The following is a 25,034-nucleotide window of genomic DNA, read 5'->3' as shown; positions in this document are numbered from 1 at the left end:
ATGCCAAGGACCATGACACAGACCTTGTCACCTGTGTCACCACCTTCTGTGAGCTGTAAGGGGAAGAAGATGTCTACCTGTGTAAGTTCCAGGCATGAATTACAACCCCAACTTTCCAGGGCTCTGAACAGGGCTGGATTTAGGTTTGATGAGGCCCTAAGCTACTGAAGGTAATGGGGCCCTTATATGTCCAATTCATCAACAAATTGTCACTGTTTTTTGTGTTGAATATATGCTATATGGTAATTTATGGACCTCGTAGGCATCTAAAGCCATTTGCACATGTTGCCATGCACCCAATCCATGCAGAATGTAAAAGGTAAAGGTAAAGGGAGCCCTGACCATTAGGTCCAGTCGTGACAGACTCTGGGGTTGCGCACTCATCTCGCATTATTGGCCGAGGGAGCCGGCGTACAGCTTCCAGGTCACGTGGCCAGCATGACAAAGCCGCTTCTGGCAAACCAGAGCAGCACATGGAAACGCCGTTTACCTTCCCGCTGTAGCGGTCCCTATTTATCTACTTGCACTTTGATGTGCTTTCGAACTGCTAGGTTGGCAGGAGCTGGGACCGAGTAACGGGAGCTCACCCCATCGCAGGGATTCGAACCGCCGACCTTCTGATCAGCAAGCCCTAGGCTCTGTGGTTTAACCCACAGCGCCACCTGAGTCCCTTCATGCAGAATGTAGGCACCCTAATATAGAAAGGAGCAAACCAGTGATACTTTAGGGACCAGGCTAGCAGGTGGGGCCCATGACTTACATCAGAGGAGCCTACACAACACAAAACACTGTTGCTGTATGTAGCTTTTATTTTATCTGCTTTTAGCTTATATTTTGGCATAGCTGGCAAGTATCCCGTTTCCGCCGGGAAAACCCCTTTTTTCTTACCGTTTCCCGGCGGTCTCCCGTTTAGTGAAAAATCCCGGTATTGTCCCTTAAATCGGCTTCTGCCCGGCGGCCATTTTTCTGGTGCCGCTTTGCCCTTCTATGGGCACCAGAAAATGGCGGCGCCGGCGCCAGAAGTCGCTTCCGCGCATGACCGGAAGTTGCGTGACGCGACTTCCAGTGGCGACTGCCCTTCTATGGGCATCAGAAAATGGCGGCGGCGGCGGCGGAAGTCGCTTTTACATGTTTCCGGTCATGCGCGGAAGCGTCTTCCGGCGCTGGCGCCGCCATTTTTTGGTGCCCATAGAAGGGCGAAGCGCCACCGGAAGTTGCGTCACGCAACTTCCGGTCATGCGCGCGCTGCCGATCCCGGATCTTTACATCCCGAACTTGGCAGGTATGTATTTTGGAAATGTACATCCAGCTTCCCCCCCCCTTGAATTAGCTGTAGCTTGTTTAGCTTATACGTAAATCTGGCACTGCACTGGGGCCTCAATCGGAGACAGGAGATGAAAGGGAACCAGACTGAGGAGGGCAAAGCACGAAAGCAATGTCCAAGTTTCCAATAAAAGAGGGGGGGGGAGAGAAAACTATATAATATTTAGCAGGACAGCGCTTGCCGCAGCCTAGCTACAAAGTTCCACCTCTGCAGAAAAATGGCAGAAAGGGATTGAGATGTAGCAGGAAGGTGCAACGGGAACAGGTCCCCCCCCCTCCCCAACGTGGGACAGAGGCGCTGCGAACATACGTGAATGGATAAACCATGGCAGCCACTGAAGGCTCGTCTCTGGAGCAGACGTAGTCGAAGTCCAGCATGCCTTGTACAGCCCGTGTCTGCATCCCCCAGACGATCGCCTTGGTGTGGCGGCTAAATAAGGTGGTGGCTTTACCTGCATGAGGGGGAAAGAGAAGACGACCCCGCCCGCCCAGGGCCAGACATTTAACATCCATACAGAAAGGCTCCATACAGACACGACTGCAAAAGCCACCCCTGGCCAAGCATCTCTCTCTCTGCATTACAGGAAGGAGGGACATACCAGCCATTCGTAGGAAGCAAAGCATGAGAGACAGAAAGCAGTCAAAGTCGTCAGCTTCTCACTGGGGAGGTTTCCTGTCCACCACCCTTCAAGGCAGCTCACTGGCTATTCTTAAAAGTTATGAAAACAAAAGCTGTAAGCTTCTTCCAAAGGGGGCTCAGACAATCTTGGGGGTGCATCTGAAAATTCCCTCTTAAATGGACATCTCGACTGACCCAACTGCTCCCCTAAATCAGTACTGTACAATGAAAAGCGGCTGCGCTTCTCACTCCCGAAGGTCGGTGCTCTCCAGAAAGAATGAAAGAAACTACAGGATGGTGGGCACAAAATATTGCCATACACACACACAGAAAGAGAGAGAGAGAGAGAGAGAGAGAGAGAGAGAGAGAGAGAGAGAGAGAAACAATGAAGCTGTAATAAATAAAGACTCATATTGGAAAGCTTCTGTGATCCCTAAGCACCCACCAGGAGAGTGAAACACTCTGAACTGAACAATTCTGGTGTGCCTCTACATTGGATCATTCAGTGACTCCCGGTGCAGAACCATAACAAAACTATTCAGCTTTAGAGGAAGCTGCCCATTGCATCTCTGCACGAGTCTCTGCTTTTCTCCAAATCAAGGGCATGCTCTAAACAGCAACTTGTGTAGAAACAAGGGCGGCTTCTCTGGGGGCAGATCATCTCCTCAACACATACACACACACACACACACACCACAGGTACAGTCATACCTCCGTTTAAGACGACAATTGGTTCTGCTCCCCAAGTTCGACGCTCCCCGAGGCACGCTTATTTGCATGCGCGAAGCGCCGATAGAGCGCTTCTGCGCATGCGAAAGCTGCGCAGATCGCTTCTGCGCATCCGAGCGCCGTGGAACCTGGATGTAAACACTTCCGGGTCTACGGTGGTCGGAAATCGACGCTCCCCGAGGCACGCTTATTTGCATGCGCGAAGCGCCGATAGAGCGCTTCTGCGCATGCGAAAGCTGCGCAGATCGCTTCTGCGCATCCGAGCGCCGTGGAACCTGGATGTAAACACTTCCGGGTCCACGGTGGTCGGAAACCGAAGCGGTCACAAACCAAGGTTTGACTGTATTTTCAAGTATAAGAGTGACATGCTTCCCATTTTAATTCAGCTATCAGGAGTTTTGAAATAATGCCCAGCTACACGTTTTGGAGCATACCTGGAAGTGCTGAAGGGGCAGTGGGAACAACAGATGTCCCATAGCTTTCTACACCTCCCTCCTATCTCAGAGGGATCCCCAAGGCCACATAGATAAAATGGAACCTGCTCAATATTGAGACCACAAGACTGAAAACCAGCTAACCACAGTACCAGTAAAGGAGACTATATGGGTATCTGGCTTTGTCTTGTGGTACATCTGCAGAGGCTTGGGAAGCAGTTTTCTGAGACTTGAAAGTCCACTTATAGCAAAGTTGAGAGCTCCTCAATTGTAATCTCAAACACCTGACACCTGTGGGGACAGAGGTGCAACCAACAAGGCTGCCCAGTATTTAATTACGAAGGTGGGCAATCCCTCCATTGCAATATGCTTTTCCTGTTGTAGGTACCGGTACTGAAAGCTAATTTGGAAGTAGGAGCTGTAACGATGATTCTAAAACAGGGGTGGCTAGCCTATGGCCCTCCAGATATTGTTGGATTCCAACTTCCATCAGACCTTCAAGCCAGCATGGCCAGAGAGGATGGGGTCAACATCTGGAGAGCACCGGGCTGAGGAAGGTTGCCCTGGTGGTTTCCATTACAATGGCAGCCACTCTATCACCAACACACAAAAACACTCCCAGGGAGGTCCCCAACCAGAGACCCCACCAACCCACCCAATGTTTCATTCTGCCGAGTGGCAGGACACAAAAGCAGCTTAAACACACCAACCAGACTTCTAAAAACCACCACAATCTACCACAAATGCTGAAGTGGGATAGGGTCAAAAAAGAGTATTTGTTTTTTTTTATGATAGACCAAACCTTAAAAGTGCCTAAAGGATTGGGGGAGGAAACAGAGGCAGGGTAAAAACAAGGGAGAAGGGTCAAGAAAACAAGTATCCTGTCTCCTCTCTGGAAGGAGAAGTCCAGGATTTTGATTCACTTATTGCTGCTCTTCCATCAAGGAATGCCAGGCAATACGCAAGAAGTTATTTTAGCGCCCTCTCGTCCACATGCAACGCTAAGGTAATGCTATGGCTTAATGTGAGCAAGCGAACGGACATGCGGGCTCCCAGAGAGGAGACTGGGGCTCCCCACCTGTTTCTTTGCTGTGCTAAGCCAAGACGAGCCATTATTTGGGCTTAGCGTGTCGTCCAAACCCAGCTGGTGGTTCAGCTTTCCTAGACAAACCACAAACTGTAAGCCACAGGGGGGGGGACTTGTTTTGCAATGGTTTTATTGGTGTGATCCTTCCTGGGAATATTTTGACGGAAGGACGTTGTTGTTGTTGTTGTTGGTATCTGAAGAAGTGTGCATGCACACGAAAGCTCATACCAAAATATAAACTTAGTTGGTCTTTAAGGTGCTACTGAAGGAATTTTTTTATGTTGTTGTTGTTGGAAAAGCATCTCCTGTGCTATTGCACTGCATTCCTGTGAACCTATTAAAACCATGCAGATGAAAATTCCCAACAGAATATTCCTCAGCAAGAGTAGCTTACTCTAAACTCCAGTGACTAAAGGATAAGATGGTGCCGATCAAAGAGCCGGAATAGAGACAGGAAAAGATAGAGAGAGACACCGTCTGAATTTGCAGCACTGCACTAAAAACCCACTGGCTATGGACACAGATGGGGGGGGGGGGCATCAGTCGATTTCTGCCCTCTGCAGTGGTGAAAGCACTATAGACCAGACACCTGCAAAGTCAGTGGCAAAGTCAGCTCACAGTTCAATAGCAGGAGGGCCAATAAAGATTGCACCGGAACTGTACCTCTCAGAGAGCAAGGGAGAGGTTTAAAAAGTCTTGACAATAACACCACGTCGGTCTGAATATAGTCTGCACTCTTTCCCCAATTCTGGCTTGCATAAGACCTGAGACAGGTCTATAATCACAGTCTTGACAGGTAGAGAAAAGCTGTGATTTAAGACGGGACCTTTTGTATCACCATTGCCCGTCCTTCTCAACAGGGGGCACTGGTTGCCCAGAGAGTGAAATCTAGAGACTGTGAAAGACACTACATGCCGCCAATGATTTACGGTAGTACAGTGGTACCTCTACTTACGAATGTTTCTACTTACAAATGGAGCTCCGTCCGCCATCTTGGATCCGGTTTAGATAGGATTTTTTCTACTTACGGATTTTTAGATAGCGTTTCTTCGACTTACAAAATTTTTTCTCCCAATGCATTCCTATGGGATTCGACTTACAATTTTTTTCGACTTACAAATGTGCGTTCGGAACGCATTAAATTCGTAAGTAGAGGTACCACTGTATTTTTCCTCCCCGCTTTCAAAGATATCTCATTTTAGGGGCGTGGCCTGCATTCGAGGGCGACTTATATGCAGACTAATAGGGTAGTTGGTGATCATAGGCCCTTCTTTTCCCACAATTGTGTTTTAGGGGGGGGAATTAAAATAAATAAGAGGCAAGAGGGGAAAGGAGAGAGAGAGAGAGAGAGAGAGAGAGAGAGAGAGAAGTGTTTTTTAAAAATTTTTTTAAAAAAGGAACATTACCAGGGACAAGAGGGGACAGGGACAAACCAGGCAACAAAACTGCAAGGATAAAGAGCAGGAATAACACCAGCCAACCCAAACCAAAAACCACACAGGACACCCGTTGAAAATTAACTGCACAAGCAGCTGGTAGCAAGGCTGGACACTGAGCTTCAGCTAGTGGTGGGGTCCTACCTTGAACAGGTCTTGGAGGTGGGGATGCATCTGTTAAAGAGAGAATCACCATTGCAAGAAATCCGACAAGGCTGCCTGTCTTGGCTTTCGGCTCACATTACGCTGGGGTGGGGGTGGGGGATGGGTAGGGGTTTAAGCGGCTGCAATCTTCAGTATAGCGGTTTTCAAACCCGGGTGTCTAGGAACCCAGGAGCTCTTTCAAATCTTACCAGGCTAGCAGGGAAAGGTGTCAATCAATGTGGGTTGAAAACTATCGTGGCGGGCAACTGGCTCACAATCGGTGGATCTCAAACTCTGGGGCATCAACGCCAGGGATGTGCAGGGGGGGGGTGAGTGTGGGAGATGAAAGTTCCAGGGAAGGGAGAGGGTCCCACAAGAGCCACATTCCTCCAAACAGCACTGGTTTCGCATTCGCAGCTGCCAGCAACGGAAGCTAAAAATCTTGCCGTGCACATATCCGCACGTGGGTGGTGCTATGTGCAAAAATGTTACATGCTCATATGCTGAAGGGGAGGTTTTCCAGTGGAAGGTGATGCTCAGAAGATCTCCAGCCCGCCCGCCCCGCCCCTGAATTTAAAGAAAGACACAATGTTGCCTAGGGTTTTCTCAAGGCGAGAAACGAGGCAGAACAGACCTGGTCAATGCAACATGCAAACGGAGAGAGCATGCTACCAAAATTATCTACAAAATGCAGGGATTCCATGGCAAATGTGTTCCTTGGTAGGGCGTGGGCAGAGGGGGGAGGAGACGGCAGTGGAAAGGATTCCCTGAAAATATTACGTTTCCAATTTCCACGCTCCAGCAGCCAGTGCAAAGGGAGAGCACGCAGGAATGGGAAAGAAGCACTGCGAGAGAATCCAAAGAAACAGGATAGAAACCGGGAGCTTACCAGAAAGCGTTGTCTGTTTTGCCTTCTTTGCTGGGGCCAGGTCGTCGGGTCTGCACTCAGAAAAAGACGCCGTTCTGCTTGTTGCCGGGGTCTGAAGGGGAACAGAAGCCAGAAAAAAGGGGGTTAGCAGCTCACTAACACACACAGCCCGAATCCAGCCCACCAAACCACAGTGAAAGGAGATGAAATCCCTCCGCCTGATCCCTAGAAATCTTCCCTAAAGCGCAGGCAGGGGAAACTTTCATCTCTCATCTTAGTGCTGAACGCCACAGCACCAAGACAGGAGATAAATCCTTACTCTTTAAGTGTAAAAGGCAACATTCCCAACTCCACGCCAGTGCTGGAGTAGGGAGGGCTGTCTACCTAAGTAATGTATTTTTCTCTCCATAAGATGCACTTTTTTCCTCCTAAAAAGTAAGGGGAAATGTGTCTGTGCGTCTTATGGAGTGAATGTGTGGTCGGTCGCTGGCTCCCTTTCCGGCCCCAGGCCTCCATTGTTGAATGTTCTGCAGACGGAGGCTGTTTGCTTCCCTGGGGACATGTGACTGGCTGATTAGATTATCTGTCTGGAAACTGTAGAAAGGGCTCCCTTTCCTTTCCTAAAGAAGCTGCAGAACTGCGAGTTGAACCCCATAAAAACAGGATTTTTTTTCCTTTGCAAAGTAAGTTCAACAACTTTGAGCTGATCCTCAAAAAAGGGGCCTTTCCCCTTTGCAAAAGAAGCTGCACAACTTTGAGCTGATCCCCCCAAAAACGGGGCTTTACCTCTTTCCTCCTCTTAAAAAAACTAGGTGCGTCTTATAGAGCGAAAAAGACGGTATGTGTGCATTTGTTCCTGTGGTGAGCATGCATGCATATTGAGTGTGCCTGCATGTCATCTATGCGTGTGCTGGCATGTGGACCTTGAAGGGATGGCGGGATCAGTGTGGGTCCTCAGGCCAGGAAATAAGCCACCCTTGCGCTATAGGATTATTATTAATTGCCTCTAGATCCATGCGTTTTTCTGCAAGGAGCTCAAGGCGGCCTTCAAGGTTCTCTCCTCCCTCCTTTAATCCCTCTGCAACAACCCTGTGAGGTAAGTTAGGCTGAGAGGCAGTGACGAGTCCAAGGTCACCTAGTGAGCTTCAAGGCCATCTGGGGATTTGAACCCTGGTCTCTCATGTCCTAGTCCAGGGGTCCCCAGACTTACCCGGCTTTGGGCCGGAGGGCAGGGAGTGCGCGCGCAGCGGGCCGGAGGGCGGGGGAGTGCGCGCTCGTGAGCATGCGCATACACACTTACTGGCGTGGTGGCGCGCTTCCAGATCGGAAAAATCACCGAAAATCGTTTGTGCGCATGCGTATGGGCCTCCCCCGACCCGGAAGTGCACCGGAAATGACCTCTTCTGGGTCGGGAGAGGCCCATACACATGCGCACAAATGATTTTCGGTGCTTTTTTCCTATCTGGAACTGCGCCGCCGCGCTGCACGCTGTAAGAGCAGGCGGCGGCAGCGGGCGGCAGCGGGCGGCGGGGGTCGTCGCGGGCCGTAGTCTGGGAACCCCTGTCCTAGTCCAACACTCTTAATCACGCCACGCCAGCTCTCAGGTTTGCAGTACCAGACTTACAGAGGAGCTGCCACTGGCGTTGAGGAGGAAGTTTGCTGTGTGGGCTGCTGTGGGAGGCTGGTTTGGGATGGGCCGGTGTCCCAGTGCCATGCCGACAATGGCAGTCATGTGGGTCTCCGTACCAAAGACGTGGATAGGAATGCCAGTCGTTTTCCCTGTATGCAAAAGAAGAAGAGCAGGATCAGAACAGGCTGCAGCCTCCCTGCAAAGACTCGCTCTAGAAATACGGTGAAGTTAAAGAGAGGCCCTGCTTTTATTATGGGTGCACACCAATCACTATCACCGGTTAAGTTTAGGACTACTGGGAGAAGGTGCAAGAGAGAAGTCTTAATGTAGCAGCATTAAAAAAAAATGTAGCCCAAATGTCAAAAGTTGGAGTTACTAAGACTTTAATGCCACTGGTTTTTAAACAGGGAACCGTGTTTTGAACGGAGCAAGCACTGGAAAGTCTGCCGGCTTTCCTTCTCCTGCTTCTGGGCTCAAGTTCAAGGTGCATGAAGTGTCTTTTCATCAGCCATGCTGGAAGTCAAATGGGGAACCCCAGGGGCCATACTGAGCCCTTTGTTGCCGGCTGTCATCAACTCCCTTTAAATGAGGCTAAGGACCCGGGTTGAGAGCAAAAAATAAGTGAAAGCAAATGAGGAAGCAGGAAGTATTTGAAATTTAAATAATTTTCAGGGCTTTGCTCACCTACTTCCCCCATGACTCGTAAGCCCTCCTGGTAGTTTGGGCCTCCTCTCCTCACGAAGATCCTGACCTCATGCTCTTTCAGAGGGCCCTGATTATCTTTAATAGCCCTCACTATGCCCTGCAGGAGGAAAGATTAAAAACAGAGAATCATGCACAGACACTCATGGCTAGCTTTAGCTGTCAGGTACCCTGCTGGTCCCTAAAACTCCTTCCCAGGCCAGCTCACTTCTGTGGTCAAGCCAACACAATCCACCACATCTCTCCGCCTCGCCTGATCTTGCCTCCTCTCCCCACAGAAGCGAAAGGACAGGCTACCTTGGTCAATGCACTACAACGAAGATGAAAGACCAGAGGCAGTGCCTATTTTTTGATCCTCGCAAGAGTACTGAACCTTATCGCAGCGCTGGAACTGCAACAAAACTTAAGTTCCCTCGGCACTCGCACAGACAGTGCCGAGTCAACAGCGCATTCAATTCAGTTCGAATCCACCCTGGAAACTCAGCAAAACGTCGGTGTTTCTTTACAAGCACACTCAGATGAGGATGCTAACATGCACGACCAGTGCCAGGCACGTTTTCGGGACCAACTTTACCTTAAAGGTGGCAGCCACGTTGGTAAAGTTAGCAATGCTCCCTCCGATGATCAGGATTTTGCCTGTGCAAGGTAGAGGAAGCAACAAGAGGGAAGAGAAAGAAGTTGATTTGTTAAGAAATACCAAGAGGCCTGGAGTGCTAGGCCTGGAGTGCTTTAGAAGCAGCTGATAGGCAGGAAGGAGCAGGGCCAGATTTAGGTTTGAGGAGGCCCTAAGCTACTGAAGGTAATGGGGCCCTTTATATGTCCAGCTGTCCTTTGTCAACAACAAATTGTCGCTGTTTTTTGTGTTGAATGTATTCTATATGGTAATTTATGGGCCTAATAGGTATCTAAAGCCATTTGCACATAACAAAATATGTATTTTATCAAAGTAATTGTTGAACTGAAATACAATTAAGAAGTAGTATATTAACAGTGAAATACAAAGAAGTATATGAATAGTGAAATAAAAATGTTTAGGGAGGCTTTTAATGTTTAATAGATTATTTTATTTTTCTGTTGGAAGCTGCCCAGAGAGGCTGGGGAAACCCAGCCAGATGGGTGGGGTATAAATAATAAATTATTATTATTATTATTATTATTATTATTATTATTATTATTATATTATTATTATTATTGAGCTATAACTTAAAATGATTTTTATTTATAACAAACTCAATCATGCAAACACACTGGCATTCGGCAATAACAAAAGCTCCTTTAGAAACACAATTTACAAAGACTCCTAATCTAGTCTAGAAACTTGCTATAACATGAAATAATAGGTGTAAATATATGATCCAAACTACTAATAATTATAAATAGCGTTATTAATATGAAATTAAGTGTTATAACCTGTACAATGCAATTGTAGTTAATACAATGCATTTTTTATATAATATCAATATCACCATAGTAGTCCACACAGTTCATTGGGGCAGCAGACCTTCGTACCCTGTTACACTTAGTGAGTGAAAAAGACGATATTTCTAGTAATATGTACTGTACATCCGGTTTCCCTTTAAAAATTTTTGGGGCCCCCAAGAGAGTGGGGCCCTAAGCTATAGCTTGTTTAGCTTATACATAAATCCAGCATTGGCCAGGAGGATGCTCCAATGTAGCCGTGGGTCATTTTAAAATAACATGCACACATTGGTTCCCTGAAGCAATTCTGAATGCACCTCGATGTCTCTGGGAGTGGGAGAAAAGCTGTCTTGTGGCAAGCTTTGCACAAACCCAGTCGCTCATTATCACCACATTCAGCAGCAAGCAGTTGCAGGGCTTAAAAGCTTTCCAGCTTCTTTGGAAGGTGTTGGTGAAAATACAGCAGAGTGGAAGTCCTGTAGGGTCTGGTTGAGGCTAGGCCCTCCTAGAGGACCATTGGGGCAGGTAGTCTCAGTCCCCAAAGAATCTAGCTGGTTGTGGGGCCAGGAGGCCATTAAGCTTCCCCTCGGCTTTCACTGAGCCAGGTAGGAGCATTTCCAGGTCAGAAACTGGCCTTCCTGCTGCTGTTCTTTCCTCTTGTCCAGGCATCCCCTCCAGGTGTTTTGGACTACAATTCCCACCATCCCCAACCACTAGTCCTGTTAGATAGGGATCATGGGAGTTGTAGGCCAAAACATCTGGAGGGCCGCAATTTGGGGGTGCCTGCTCTTGTCCCTCCTTCTCTCACCTCTCATTGACCTTCTCCTATTCCCCCATCTCAGTTTCTCTACCTGCCAGTTCCCTCCCTTCTCTTTATCTGCTTCTCCCTTGCTTGTCGTCACATTCTTTTTCCTGGCCAGTCCAGCCTGGACCATTAAATGGGTCATTTCTAGGCACTAGATGGGTTCAAGAGAAGGGGTGTTCCAACGTCCGACCGCCAAGGTGTTGTGTCGAAGAGCAACAAGTATTTCTGTGAAACAGCTTTCCACGGTAAGCCACACTCTTGACACACAAAAGGCTCACCCAAGGTTTCTACACCCACACAAAAAAACACACCTTTCTCCATTCCGCATCCAAGCGGAATGTCAAGAGGCAATATCACAGTTCAGTGGCACATTCCAGGAAGGCCAAAAACGCTTGGGGAAGATGTGGAGCATGGGCTGGTCAGAGGAGGAGTTGGTTGGGAAGTGGGCGTGGCCTCCTGGGCCAATCAGGCTTGAGGTGCCCCCCACCCCCACCCCACACGTTCTCCTTTACCTTCTGGGTGCTTTTCCCGTGTCATGAGGGAGAGGATAGTCTTGGCATAGTCGTAGGTCTGCTGTTCACTGGGAGCTCCGGAATATTCGCCATAGTTGGCGAGTTCGTTCACCCCACCAAGGTCACAGATGGTGTCACTAAATGGAAGGCACATAAGTGATTTTAAGAAGGCTTTGTCTGCGAAACTAAGGATGCCCGTAAGGCCCTGTGGAAAGTGGAGCAAGAACGAGGCTGCGTTCCTAGTTTACGACGAGGAATTGAGGCAAGAGCATCAGCTAGCCTGGCTGAACTGCTCTTCAGATTCAGAAAATTCCGCCACAGTAGTTAAATAAAATGTTCACGCGACAACATGGCAGCTCAGCCAACAGCGGGGGGAGGGGTTGAACTTTGCATAAACCACGGGTGTCAAACACAAGGCCCGGGGGCCAAATCCGGCCCGCCAGACCTCGTCATGTGGCCCGCCGAGCGCCCCAGCCAGCGGGACCCAGCAGCGGGACCTTGCTGCTGAAGCGCCGCACCGACAAAGCGCCGACAAACAGCTGGGGCCGGGGGGGTGTAGAAAGGCGGCCAGAGCAGCGCTGCGTGGAGCGCCCTGAGCCACAGCAGGAGAAGGAGGAGGCAGCTTGCCGGGTCAGCGCCCGGCAGCGCCGCACGGAGAGTCCTGAGCCTCTGCGACGCAGCAGTGCTCTGTAGCACTTTGAATCCTCCTCCTCCTGCCACGGCTCGGCGCCTGGAAATGGCTGCTGCTGCTGCTGAAGCACAGACAAAGCACCCAGCAGCGCTGTGTGGAGGAGGAGGAGGATTCAAAGTGCTACAGAGCAAGCCGCCGCCTCCGCCTCCTCTTGCCTCACCTCCTCCTCCTCCTCCTGCCGCGGCTCAGCCTCATGAACGTGCAACTCTGAGGCTTTACGCACTTCTCCTAAAACGGACACCCGCTGCCTCACGCTGCACGGGAAATGCTTTTTGCCCCTGGGTCCCTTCGCGGTCTTTTCTGGCGCTGAATTAAGGAGGCGACCCCCCCTTCCCTTTCTTTCTTCCTCTCTCTCGTTCTTATTCTTTCTTTCCCTCTCCTTCCTTCCTTCTTTATCTCTGTCTTCTCTCCCTCTTTCTTTTTCTTTCCTTCTTTATTCCTTCTTTCCTACTCTTCTTTCTCTCACCTCTTTCCTTCCTCTCTCCCTCCTGCTCCCTCTTTTCTTTTCTTTCTTTCTTTCTTTCTTTCTTTCTTTCTTTCTTCCTTACTTCCTTTCTTCCTTCCGTCCTTCCCATCTTTCTTCCTCTCCCTCATTCTTATTCTTTCTTTCCCTCTACTTCCTTCCTTCTTTCTCCCTTTCCGTCTTCTCTCCCTCTTTCTTTTTCTTTTCTTCTTTATTCCCTTCCTTATTTCCTACTCTTCTTTCTCTCCCCCCTTTCCTTCCTTCCTCTCTCCCTCCCACTCCCTCTTTTCTTCCTCCCTCCCTCCCTCCCTCCCCTCCCTCTCCCTCTCCTCAGAAACATAGGATGCTGCTTTATACTTCTGGCCCTTAAACCCTGGAACCAGGAGAGCAGCTCCAGTGAGTCAACCTCAGCCAGTCCCTTTGGTGAAGGGTGGTGGCTCACTGGCAGAACATCTGTCCTGCATGCAGAAGGACCCCAGCATCTCCAGGTACCAGTAGCTCTGCAAAGCTCCTGCATGAAACCCTAGCGAGCCTCCACCACCCAGTGCAGTTACCAAAAATCATTTTTCAATAAATTGTACAATAATTGTACATTTGAATACCTACTTGCCATTATTCTGACTATGTTTCTGCTTTCAGAGCTAGTTATTACTTACATTATTACAAAAAACAGTAATAATTGAATGCAGTGACAATAATTTATGATAATAAAGAGTGGACACATAGTCCTACAGATACAACCGGCCCTTTGAGGGTGACCAAACTGCTGATGCGGCCCCCGATGAATTTGAGTTTGACACCCCTGGCATAAACAGAGAGTTAGCGAGGATTAGAACCTGCTTAGCAGAATTGAAGTGCGTGCATGCGTATCAAATAACCTTGCATAAAATATGCTCGGCTTCCCAAAGTAAGTGTTGATAAGAATTTACCCAGCAGTGTTCGTAACTGAGCCTATATACAGTTTCTTCGAGCCACCATAGCAGCTGGGAGAAAAATGTGGCAGGACCACAATGCCTCCCAAGCATTGATATGTGAAGCCGCGCTCCACAAACCTAAACATTTGAGAATTCTCACTATACATTTTTGCTACGACTGCAAAATTGCTTTTTGAAATCAATGCAAAAATAGCAGATTTTCCCAGGGTTGCAAATCATGTGTTGTCTAAGGCCCAAGCGTAGGCAAATCATGTATCAGGTTATCAGTCTGTGTATTTATATGGAATGTATTGTCTAAGGCCCAAGCGTAGGCTCCATTAGCAAAATCTCCTTAAGTATTAAAGGCAACGTACAGCAGAGAGAGTTCCAGTGCACCTCTCAAAAGTCTCAACATTCCATTCCAACAATGATTAACCCCGTATGGGATGATTGGGCAAGGAAGAGCAAATGATGACTAATCAAAAGATGGAAGAACTGGGGGTTTAGGATGAACCATACATGATGTAGCTGCCACTCCCACAAGGTATGTGCTTGGTACCTGTACACGACAGAGGCGCCACCTCCAGCCACCATGGTCCATATTCTGCCTTTGGGATTCAAGATGGTCAACTTTAGGCTGGCTCCACTCTTGGCATCTAGGTCAGCGATATAGGCTTCCTGCAGACAAGAGCCCTCATATTATTAGAATCAAAACATCTAAGGACACAACAGTAAACTCCGCACTTCTCTCATAGCACAAAGCAAGGGGCATTTCTGGGGGGGGGGAATAAAGGAGGAGAGAGCAATTCTTTCCCCATCTTTCCATTTCTCCCCCCACAAATGCCCATAGATCAATTTAAATGACACTCGCTCACCCGAGTTATGAAGCCAGACAAATGTCTTTTCTGGAGCCAAATTGGGGCAAGGTGCACATCTTCACACTCATTTCTGTGTTTTCATACATGTATATTGAAACCAATGTTTTCAAAGGTAATATCTAGTCCCACTCTCAGGAATTTACAAGGTGTATCATTGCTCCTCTCCCCCTGGAAAGGTTTACAGACGGTCATCAACTCCTTTACATCAATACGATTCCATGATTCCTTGAGGGAGGTCACGACATTTGGCACACCTGTTTACACAGGCATACCCTTGTCTCCGGTTAAGCTAAATAAATAAATAAATATAATAATAATAATAATAAAAGTAAACAAGCCTGTAAGGTCAAGGCCAGGTCTGAGGAGGCCACAGGCATGATAAACGTTCCCACTCTTTCACCGGGAAAAAAACCTAACTAGGAGGCAGAAGGGATGGGTGGCAGTGTTGAAAGCAGCTCAACTTTATCTGCCCAGTAGCACTTCAGCAGCATTCCCCAGTGGTGTTTGATGGGGGCAGAGGAATTGAGGATAACAACGTTGGAGGGATTCAGCCACCGCCTGGACTGGGGTTTCCCTTCAAAGTATCAAGCCACTTAAAAAAAAAACATTATTGTTGTTGTTGTTTCTAAAAAGGCAGGTACGCAGGTACCAGCTGTGTTTGGTCCTCCAGGGATAATGGGCCCCTGTGCTTGCCCCACCCTGTCAAGTATGGATACTAGGCTTGCCATCCTGGTAATTTTATACTGTGAAGTGCTATGGGAATCTGATAAATTATACAGTTAAACTATTCCAGGCCAATGCAAGTCACTGGTGCAAATATTAGATCTGAAGAGGAAGGAAGTTGGAATACCCCAGGTCCCAAATAATGCTGTAGAGGTAAAGGTAAAGGTAAAGGGACCCCTGACCATTAGGGTATATGCAGGAAGAAGAGGTGGGGGTAGGACTGACAAATTTGCCTGCCACTTGTTGTTGTTAAAGATACATACTGCTTATATGCCAATATGGCTTCTAAGCATAGCTGTCAAGTTTTCCCTTTTCTCGTGAGGAAGCCTATTCAGTGTAAGGGAATTTCCCTTTAAAAAAAGGGAGAACTTGACAGCTATGCTTCTAAGTGGCTTGCAACTATAAAATCAATCCACAATTAAAATACACATAACATTAAAGGTAAAGGGTAAAGGGACCCCTGACCATTAGGTCCAGTCGTGACCGACTCTGGGGTTGCGCGCTCATCTCGCATTATTGGCCGAGGGAGCCGGCGTACAGCTTCCAAGTCATGTGGCCAGCATGACAAAGCCGCTTCTGGCAAACCAGAGCAGCACATGGAAACGCCGTTTACCTTCCCGCTGTAGCGGTTCCTATTTATCTACTTGCATTTTGACATGCTTTCGAACTGCTAGGTTGGCAGGAGCTGGGACCAAGCAACGGGAGCTCACCACGTCACAGGGATTCGAACCGCTGACCTTCTGATCAGCAAGCCCTAGGCTCAATGCTTTAACCCACAGCGCCACCTGGGTCCCTAATGCTGTAGAAGCACCCCCCCAAAATGAGAGAGAGAGAAAAAACCCCAGTGAAAAACAGGAAAGGTGCTTTCTGTTCATCTCCAAGGCTAGCCGAACTACCACAGCTACCACTGGAGGGACAGATGAGAGAACTGATGTTCAAGGTAGGTGTACGAAGAAAAAGGGGGTTGATGATGAAATGATCAGGTAGGGCCCAAACCTCAGTTAATAACAGAGATTGAGCCTTCCTATGGGAGCTGCTCCTACCCTGCGTATTTTGAGAACATTTGTTTCTGTTCTTGCAGAGGCCAGACCCAAGTTCATTAACATTCTTAACAAGTGTCGAGTCTAAGAGTCTTCATTAGTGCCTGGCAAGGGGGATGATTCAGTGAGGCCAATTTTTTTTAAAAAAAATAACTCATCCATTAGAAACCTGGCCAAATTGAGTTAAGTGTCAGCACTTGAGCCATAACACACTAATGAGGATTGGCGGGCAGGGAAGAAAAGAGGTATCTAAATGGGTTTCTTGGCTAGACAACAATTCTTTTTTTAAAAAAAACAACAACCTTCCACCTTGGTTTGTATTTTGTGCAATTGATGTAATTACTAAATTGAGACATGCCGGAGCATCAGATAGCTGCTGGAGACATTCTGCCAAGGAACAAGACACAGGGCATTTTGGGAGAATGGGACCAAACTGTTCTGATGGGAATTCGGATTTCGAGACGGGAGGCTTTTCTGCACGTTAGCCATGTTAGTCAAGGAGCCTCACGCTCAACAGAACGCACTTAGCCACCTTAATTCCCTAACACCACCCTAAGAGCAGCCCTTTTCGTTTACCTCTGGATAAGCCTCTCTTCCAAAGGGAGGGGGAAAATCCACGTCGCCCCATTTCACTTTGCAAATATAGTCGGCCGTCGCGTCGATCTTTGCAGCGAGGTCAAGAACATAAACGCCATCTGCGGTTACAACTTTGTTGGCGAAGGGAGAGGGGAGACAGAAGAAGAAGGAGGAGGTCAACATGAACCTGCTAACAAGGGAAAACGAATAGAAAAGCATCCAGTTTCAAGGTGCTGCCTAGGTAGGAAATGGGTCTCAATTTCATCGGGTCTTTCCCTGCCGAGTGCTGAACCGGATCCACCATCATAGCACAACCACCACCTCCCAATGGCTAGGGCACACTTCTGGAATAAATCCGGAAGCAGAAAAGGCAGGGGTGCCTAACATCTACCCAGGACCCACAGCCAGTCCATGCTGAACAAGCTCAACTCCATACATGGTCACTTTCTGTGATATGTATGTGCAAAAGTGCCTTTTAGTCTGCAGCAAACTACTTCTGACCATTATGAACATGGCTGCGGGCTGCTTCACATCACAGAGTACCCCAGAAAACAAAACGAAAAAGCATCCAAGGACTCAGAAGAAACTTAGATAAGAAACACAGTGAATAGTGAAGTTTTTTTAAAAAAATGCGGCTCCTTCAGGGCCTGTACGAGCTAGACTTTTCCCTTTTATCTTTACTGGGTGAAAGGCCAGTAACATTGCGTAACACATGAATAAGCCAACTTTCACTGGATAGAAATGTTCTCTCTTACAAATACCCCTCTTACAACTAACTCCTGAATGCATTAAGTGTATAATAGTTTAATGATGACCTGCGGGATTCCACCCACCCTCCTTTTTCATGAAGACACCTGGGTCTGGTTATTAAGTATTTAGTTCTTTTAATCTGAGAGGTAGGTCTCCTAGTGGAGTTTTTTTTTTGTTATTCGATTGATTGTATATTTTAATTAAGGATGTTTTAATGTTATGTGTCGGGACCCAGGTGGTGCTGTGTGTTAAACCACTGAGCCTAGGGCTTGCTGATCAGAAGGTCGTCGGTTCGAATCCCTGTGACGGGGTGAGCTTCCATTGCTTGGTCCCAGCTCCTGCCAACCTAGCAGTTCGAAAGCACGTCAAAGTGCAAGTAGATAAATAGGAACCGCTACAGCGGGAAGGTAAACGGCGTTTCCATGTGCTGCTCTGGTTTGCCAGAAGCGGCTTTGTCATGCTGGCCACATGACTTGGAAGCTGTACGCCGGCTCCCTCAGCCAATAATGCGAGATGAGCGCGCAACCCCAGAGTCGGTCACGACTGGACCTAATGGTCAGGGGTCCCTTTACCCTTTACCTTTAATGTTATGTGTATTTTAATTGTGGATTGATTTTATAGTTGCAAGCCACTTAGAAGCATAGCTGTCAAGTTCTCCCTTTTTTAAAAGGGAAATTCCCTTACACTGAATAGGCTTCCTCACGAGAAAAGGGAAAACTTGACAGCTATGCTTAGAAGCCATATTGGCATATAAGCAGTATGTATCTTTAACAACAACAAGTGGCAGGCAAATTTGTCAGTCCTACCCCCACCTCTTCTTCCTGCATATACCCACCATGGGCCAAAAGAAGCCCCTGGGAATTGTAAATAGAGCAGGGGGTGGGGAAAGTCACACATCATGCAATACACCAACCATGCCTGCTACATGCAGGCAAGGATGCAGCGAATTTGCACAATATATCCCTAGACAAATAAAATTCCTAGATAAATAAAAATATTAAGTGATCCTCAGAAATAAAGGATGCTACTTGTTCTGATCAAAGTGCATTTCTCAGGACCAGACTAGATATGATGCTAAACATCATTGTTCTTCATCATTCACCCTCTTTTTTGTTGATTTTATTTTTTTTTTAAAAGCTGGGAGGGGACATGGTTGTTATTTTAAACTCACAAGGGAGGGAGAATGACGACAGTGCATTTTATATTAAATCTAGTTTGACTGTCGTTTGATTTACAGAGGCTAGCAGGTTGAAGATTTGTTCTTCAACACCACTGGCGAAGACTTCGGTTTCTGGCGGCATGCGAGAACTCGATGTCAAAATCAATCTCTGAAAAAATTCGCTTGCATCAGCACTCTCAAAGACGGGTGGACACTTTCTACGCTCCCTCTTTGTGTGGGAGGAACAAATTTAAATTACTCTGACAAGAAGAAGTTCATGAAAAAGCATTGCCTGTCTGCAACGGGGGGGCCGTGCTCCATCTTCATTTTCTATTCCACCACACTTCCGCTGTATAATTGAGAACTGCAGAATACAGAATGAATGAGCTGTGGAAATTTCACGGAAAACAACAGAGAGAGAGAGAGAGAGGAGTTACCTAGCGGATTGATTTCCAGGTACGTAAAATATAAGTCTTCGTAAAGATTGAAGAGGCCAGAGATGAAGCTCGCCAAGACACTATAAAAAGGAGGCAGAAACACACACAAAATGGGAAAACAGACGCACACAGAGACGAATTCATCAAAACCAAATAGGTGTACACCAAAGACACTCCACATTGGGCCTGTTATACAGCCCTGTCGTTAGTTCCTTCAATCTGTCTGCCGTCAGTCCAGCTGAGGTTGAAGACGCCCAGGCCTGGATGAGTCAGCCATTGGGACTGCGTCATCCGCCATTGCGATCCCTCACTAAAGGCCATTTATTATCCGCCCGAAGACGTCATTAAAAGGAAAGCAGACGCCTTTAAAATGTCAGCGGGGCATCACCTTGTCGAGAAAAGGATTTTTTAGTGTAAAAAAAGAGGAAAAGGTAAAAAAAAGAACCCAGCTTTTCACCACCACAGAAACAAAAAAAGGACATTATACAGGGGGGAAAACAGAGGATGTTTTCTCTACCATCCTTTGTGAGTACTAAGGCTTTTTTTCTTAAAGACCACAGGTGGACTTTGGACAATTACGCTCGCCACGGTGAGCTGCCGGCCTTCCTCTCAACTTCGAAGCCACAGAGGCAGGTGAAGGGTCGTTCCGTGGGTTGCCCTGCGGTCCCTGCCACTGCGGCTCCTGAGATGAAGGATTGGGGGGTTGTTTGGTAGCTGCATGGCCAAGAGGCCTAAAGAGCCTTTGCCATGCAGGGCCCAACAGTAAACCCTCCCTGGGCCGGCTTTTCTTGCTACGGCAAGCAACACAAAGGAGGAGTGTTGGCTTACCTTCCAAGTTCCGGACTGCAGAATCCGGGACCAGCAGCTATTTGACACCGGAAGTTGCGTCAATGTAACTTCCGGCGTCGTTTTGCCCTTCTATGGGCACCCAAAATGGCCGCCGCCGGCTTCGAAAGTCGCTTGTACGCATGGCAGGAAGTGCACTGACGCAACTTCCGGTGTCGCTCCGCCCATCTATGGGCACCAAAAATGGCCGCCGCCAACACCGGAAGTCACGTCTATGCACTTCCGGACATGCGTAGATGTGACTTTTGAAGCTGGCAGCGGCCATTTTTGGTGCCCATAGAAGGGCAAATCGGAAAGAAAAAAAATGGTCGCCGGCAGGAGAAAATAACGGAGAAAAACGGGAGACGAAGTGATACGGGGGACCACCGGGAAAAGGTAAGTAAAAAAGGGGTTTTCCCGGGGGAAACGGGAGACTTGGCAGCTATGAGTGTTGGGAACTGCTACCCAAAGTTGCTCAGGGCACCTTCAAGCAACGTTGTCCAGCAGGGTATGTTCCCCTATCCACTGGTGTTTCCCATGGGAATGGCTGGTTGGAGGGGATCTTGTCCAGAGAGGGGCAGAGGGGGCAAAGCAAGTGGTGACTACAAGCTTTGGTTCAGCCAGCAAGCTCAGCCAACCACTATAGGGCTGGCCTGCCCTAGCCACAGGTATACCCAGGCCTTGAGCGTGGAAGTCCTGCCTGACGGCTTCAGATGCTAGAGGAGGGAAATCGCTGAAATCTGATACTGAAAAGTGGTTCCTTCCTGTCCCTTTAAACTAAAGCTGGCCCAAGAGAATTTTCCAAACACCTCTGCCTACCATATACAGTGGTGCCTCGCTTAACGAATGCCCTGCTTAACGAAATTTCCGCTTAACGAAAGGTTTTTTCTAGTGGAGGTTGCCTCGCTAGACGAATTCGTTTTACGAAAAATGTGTCTAGCGAATCGCGGTTGCCCATAGGAATGCATTGAAATTCAATTAATGCGTTCCTATGGGCAAAAAAAAAAAATTCAAAAAAATTTCAATGCATTCCTATGGGATTCGCTAGACGAATTTTTCGTTATAAGAAAAGACCCATGGAACGAATTAAATTTGTGTAGCGAGGCACCACTGTAAAAGCAAAACTGAATAAACTTTTTGGATGACTTCGAAACAAAGCTCTTCTCAGGAGTACGGCTGGTTCTCAACGTTGTGCTATATGAGCAGCTAAATACTGTGATGTGCCAATATATCACAATGTCTAGAATGTATCTCGCCTGCTTCTTGTTCCCCCGCGTTAGGGGAGAACGAAGCAGCAACTGGGATGCATCACCCAGCCCTACTGAGCGAGGCTAGATACAAACGAGAAGCACTGGTGCTTCGTTAAAGTGCTCAGACGGGGGTGGGGGGTGGGAAGCCTTCTACCCACCCCACCCCCCACCTGAGCAAGCCCCGATACTGCTCAGGCTCATGAGGAAGGTGGGGGGCTTCCTCAAGGGCACAAGCAGATGGAGTCCAAGAAGGTATTCATTGGAACCTTCTCAGGATCTGCCTGCCTGCCTGAGCCTTTTCCATCCACAGGCAACTGGAGCTGGTGCGATCTGAACGCCATATCGGTTTCGGACAAATCAATATATCGCCCATCTCTACTCAGGAGGGGGGAGGCGGAGCTGGGGTACCTAGCCTGCACTGTCATGTAAAACACGACTGTCCATAACCCACAGTTAACATTTATATCTATATCTATATATATATATAAATGTAAAAGGGACATGTTTGTTAGTCTCCACTTTTCACCGAAACCGCTTGACCGGTTGCGTTCAAATTTGGACACAACGTCACATGCGGATATGCGAGGGTTTGCATACCATTTGCTTAGATAGGTGTCACACCTATGGCAGGTAAAGCAGGTGAAACCCACTGTTCCTGAACACAGCTGGGGATGCTGGGAGCACAGGAGAGGTTGCAAAACAGCACCCTCTAGCGACGGCTACACTGGTACTGCAGCTAGGAAAGCTTCCCTCTCCACAGCATCTTGGCTCGCCTTTGCAGACTGGGCCGAGGGGGCGGGATAGGTCATGGGTCGGGACAGGGTGGGGCCAATCACAGGGATGACCCGGGGTGGGGGGGAGGAAGGCACAGAATAGGTCATAGGTGGGGACAGAGTTGGGGAAGTCACAGGGATGAGCTGGGGGGGGGGAGGGAACAGAATAGGCCATGGGTTGGGACAGGGGAGTCACAGAGATGAGCCAGGGGTGGGGGAAGGAGGGGGCATAATAGGTCATGGGTCGGAACAGCGTGGGGGCAGTCACAGGGATGAGCCACAGCAAGGAGTGGCCGGGCCACCGAGTATATATATAAAAAGAGCAAGATTTCAGAATTACTCTCTCTTGTTCGGCGGGGCATGCACTAGTAGATGCTTCTTGACAGTCGGCTCGTCCAACTTCTCATCCACGCGCACCAGCAGCTTCTGAGCCTTAGTGTCAACATCCCCCACATCCACGCCACCCTCGTGGTGGAACAGCACGTAGTCTCCCTCGCGGGCTGCATAAATGCACACGTAGAATTCCTCCGCCTGTGGGTTTGAGACACCAGGATGGTAAAGGTTTTACCAGACCAAAGACCAGCAGAACATTTGCGTTATCAGAACCGAAATAAGTGCATGAAGGAGAGCATGGGCAGCCCGAGAGCTTCCAATACCCTCCCTGCAACAGTGTCCGTTGCCTCAAGCCAGGGTTATCTAACTTCTCTGCCAAGGTTTTCAAAATTCTTTGGTTTGATTAATAAAAGCCACTCCGTGGGGGAAAGGGTCCTGGAGGAAAGGAGCTGCACCCTTTTGATGCAAGACTAGAGCTGTGCTCCCGCAATAACTGTTATGCGTGCAAATCTCCGCTTGCATGTACAAATAAAACTAACCTGTTTGTGTGGAACGAAAGGCTCTATCAAGAAGTTCTTGAGGATGCCCTTAGCTTTGGCAATCTAGGGAAAATGAGAAACAAACATACTCTGAATGAGAAGCCCCACCCAAATATCGAAAACAAGAGGTATTATTTAACCTGCATTATTAAATGCTACATTCTCACAAAATTATTATTTCCCTGCCCCTCACCCTAAGTTCCCAGGGTGCGTTACCACACTAAAGCACAATACTAAAAACAGTTTAAAGTAACTTGCAATTACAGAAATAAGGTGGGTCTCAAAAAGATGGACCTCAAGTATCAAAGGCCAGGGTAAAGAGGTATGTCTTCAGCATCCACCAGAAGCTATATAATGACGGTGCCTCTTGTGGGGCAGTAGATCCACAATTTAGTGGGCTGCCACGGAAAGTGTCTTCTTTTAAGCTCGTAATTTAATCTTGTGGCATTTTATTTGCTTCATTAATATCCTGCCCGTCCTCAAAAGGAAGCTTATTGCAGCATTTCATCTTCACAACAGCTCGGTTAAGCAGGTGGGACAGAGAAATAATGGCAACACTCACTGTGGTTTCATGTCCGAGACGCAGCTTCAGCCAGGCCTTCACCTGTTCCAGGTCAAGATTCACCGCCACCAAGCCAAGTTTGCCACGCCGTTTTATCAGCTGGTCAGGCTTCACCACGAGACGCTGGAATTTGGAAAAAAGGAAAACCAAAACTGGAAAACTAGCTTTACAGGTGATAAATGGAAAACTTGCAAACAACTTGCCAGTTTCCCGAGAAGGGCGAGGCCTAGTTTAGGCGCTTGTACGCTCTCCATGCAGAGAGGCCACACAGCAGAAGTAACAAAGAAACCGACACAGCTATGGTCATAGATAAGTGCTGCTTCCTGGAAGCAATCTGTGCACATTTTTAGCACAAGGACGCAGTCCCAAAACTGCGTAGGCATAGCTCTCTCCTCGTGGCTCAGGGAAGCAATGGCTGGATGAGATCACTCCAGCAGTCAAGAAGTGCTCTGCAACTGTCTGGACTTCCCACAACTCTCGGTCAACACGGTCCACCTTTTGCCAAAGAATTAATGTGTATCCCACCTTTCATTTCAATGCAGGGACTGGTGACTTTTTTTTTTCAGTCTGAGGATGACATTTCCTTCTGAGAATCCTTCCAGGGCCACATAACAGTGGCTGGCATTTCCCCACCACCACCCATCCTCATTCCAGACAAGCAAGAGGCATCGTAAGAGTTCAAGGAGACATTGCAATCAGGGAAAAACTTGGGAATGTGATACAGGACCAGAGAAAGGCGTGTGCGTCCGGGGGAAGAGTCTCGAGGGCCAAACAAAAAGGCCTGCAGGGCCACATGTGAGATTCTCCAGCCCCATTTTAAATCGCACCAATTTGCTTACAGTCATAAGAAGGTAGTGATGAAGGAGGAGGAAAGGGGCTGAACTGAGCTTTCATCAGCCACATGTCCAAGGTCCTGTACACTTCACTAGGACTTAGCAAAAGTAACGTAAATTCAGAGGGTGACATTATCTTAAATTGCCTCCCCTCAAACCCATTGGTGCTTGTTCCACTTCCCTGTCTGGTCAGCTGTAGGTAATTCCACTCACCACAGGGGAGGCAGTGCCCTAACATAACCGCAAGCCAAAACACTCATGCCAGCGTGTAAGGATGCGAAAATATTTCTTCCAGCTCCTGCTTTAAGGATCCTATTAATCCTTGAATTAATTCAGAAAGCCACCCGGAGTCCTTACTGCCTTCCGGCAAAGCTCACGGAAAACTATATTCTCCTCGCTGAGGCATGCCAGCCACTGACTCACATAACGAAGTGCAGGGTATTTAATTAGCCAGCAGTACAGCTGCCTTCCATCAGCGAGAAAAATGGGACTGTGTGGCAGATCTGTGTTTGGCTAAATGTGATTAAACTGGATGGCAGCCAGGAGATCAAGCCATAGAAAGGAACTGGGGACAGGATGT

The 25,034-nt window shown here is 48.1% G+C and overlaps 1 protein-coding gene across 4 annotated transcripts in view; it reads right to left on the bottom strand.

Annotated features, from left to right (window-relative positions):
* ACLY (ATP citrate lyase) overlaps positions 1-25,034 on the bottom strand; it is a 61,155-nt gene that overhangs the window by 19,826 nt on the left and 16,295 nt on the right. For 2 of the 4 annotated variants that reach the window (XM_060281100.2, XM_088655560.1), the window contains exons 3-15: positions 23,622-23,744; positions 23,060-23,122; positions 22,528-22,718; positions 19,340-19,419; positions 16,994-17,124; positions 14,336-14,454; positions 11,709-11,845; positions 9,547-9,608; positions 8,955-9,072; positions 8,265-8,419; positions 6,662-6,752; positions 5,773-5,802; positions 1,634-1,775 (exon numbers count right to left, since the gene is read on the bottom strand). In XM_060281100.2, the coding sequence (XP_060137083.1) occupies positions 1,634-1,775; positions 5,773-5,802; positions 6,662-6,752; positions 8,265-8,419; positions 8,955-9,072; positions 9,547-9,608; positions 11,709-11,845; positions 14,336-14,454; positions 16,994-17,124; positions 19,340-19,419; positions 22,528-22,718; positions 23,060-23,122; positions 23,622-23,744 (1,442 nt within the window). The remainder of the gene's footprint in view (positions 1-1,633; positions 1,776-5,772; positions 5,803-6,661; positions 6,753-8,264; positions 8,420-8,954; positions 9,073-9,546; positions 9,609-11,708; positions 11,846-14,335; positions 14,455-16,993; positions 17,125-19,339; positions 19,420-22,527; positions 22,719-23,059; positions 23,123-23,621; positions 23,745-25,034) is intronic. The other 2 variants (XM_060281101.2, XM_088655562.1) reach the window with 1 other exon arrangement.

The sequence above is a fragment of the Zootoca vivipara genome, chromosome 12, assembly GCF_965207765.1.
Source record: "Zootoca vivipara chromosome 12, rZooViv2.hap1.1, whole genome shotgun sequence".
Classification (NCBI taxonomy): Eukaryota; Metazoa; Chordata; class Lepidosauria; order Squamata; family Lacertidae; genus Zootoca; species Zootoca vivipara.
This window is presented reverse-complemented; position numbering and strand designations above follow the sequence as displayed.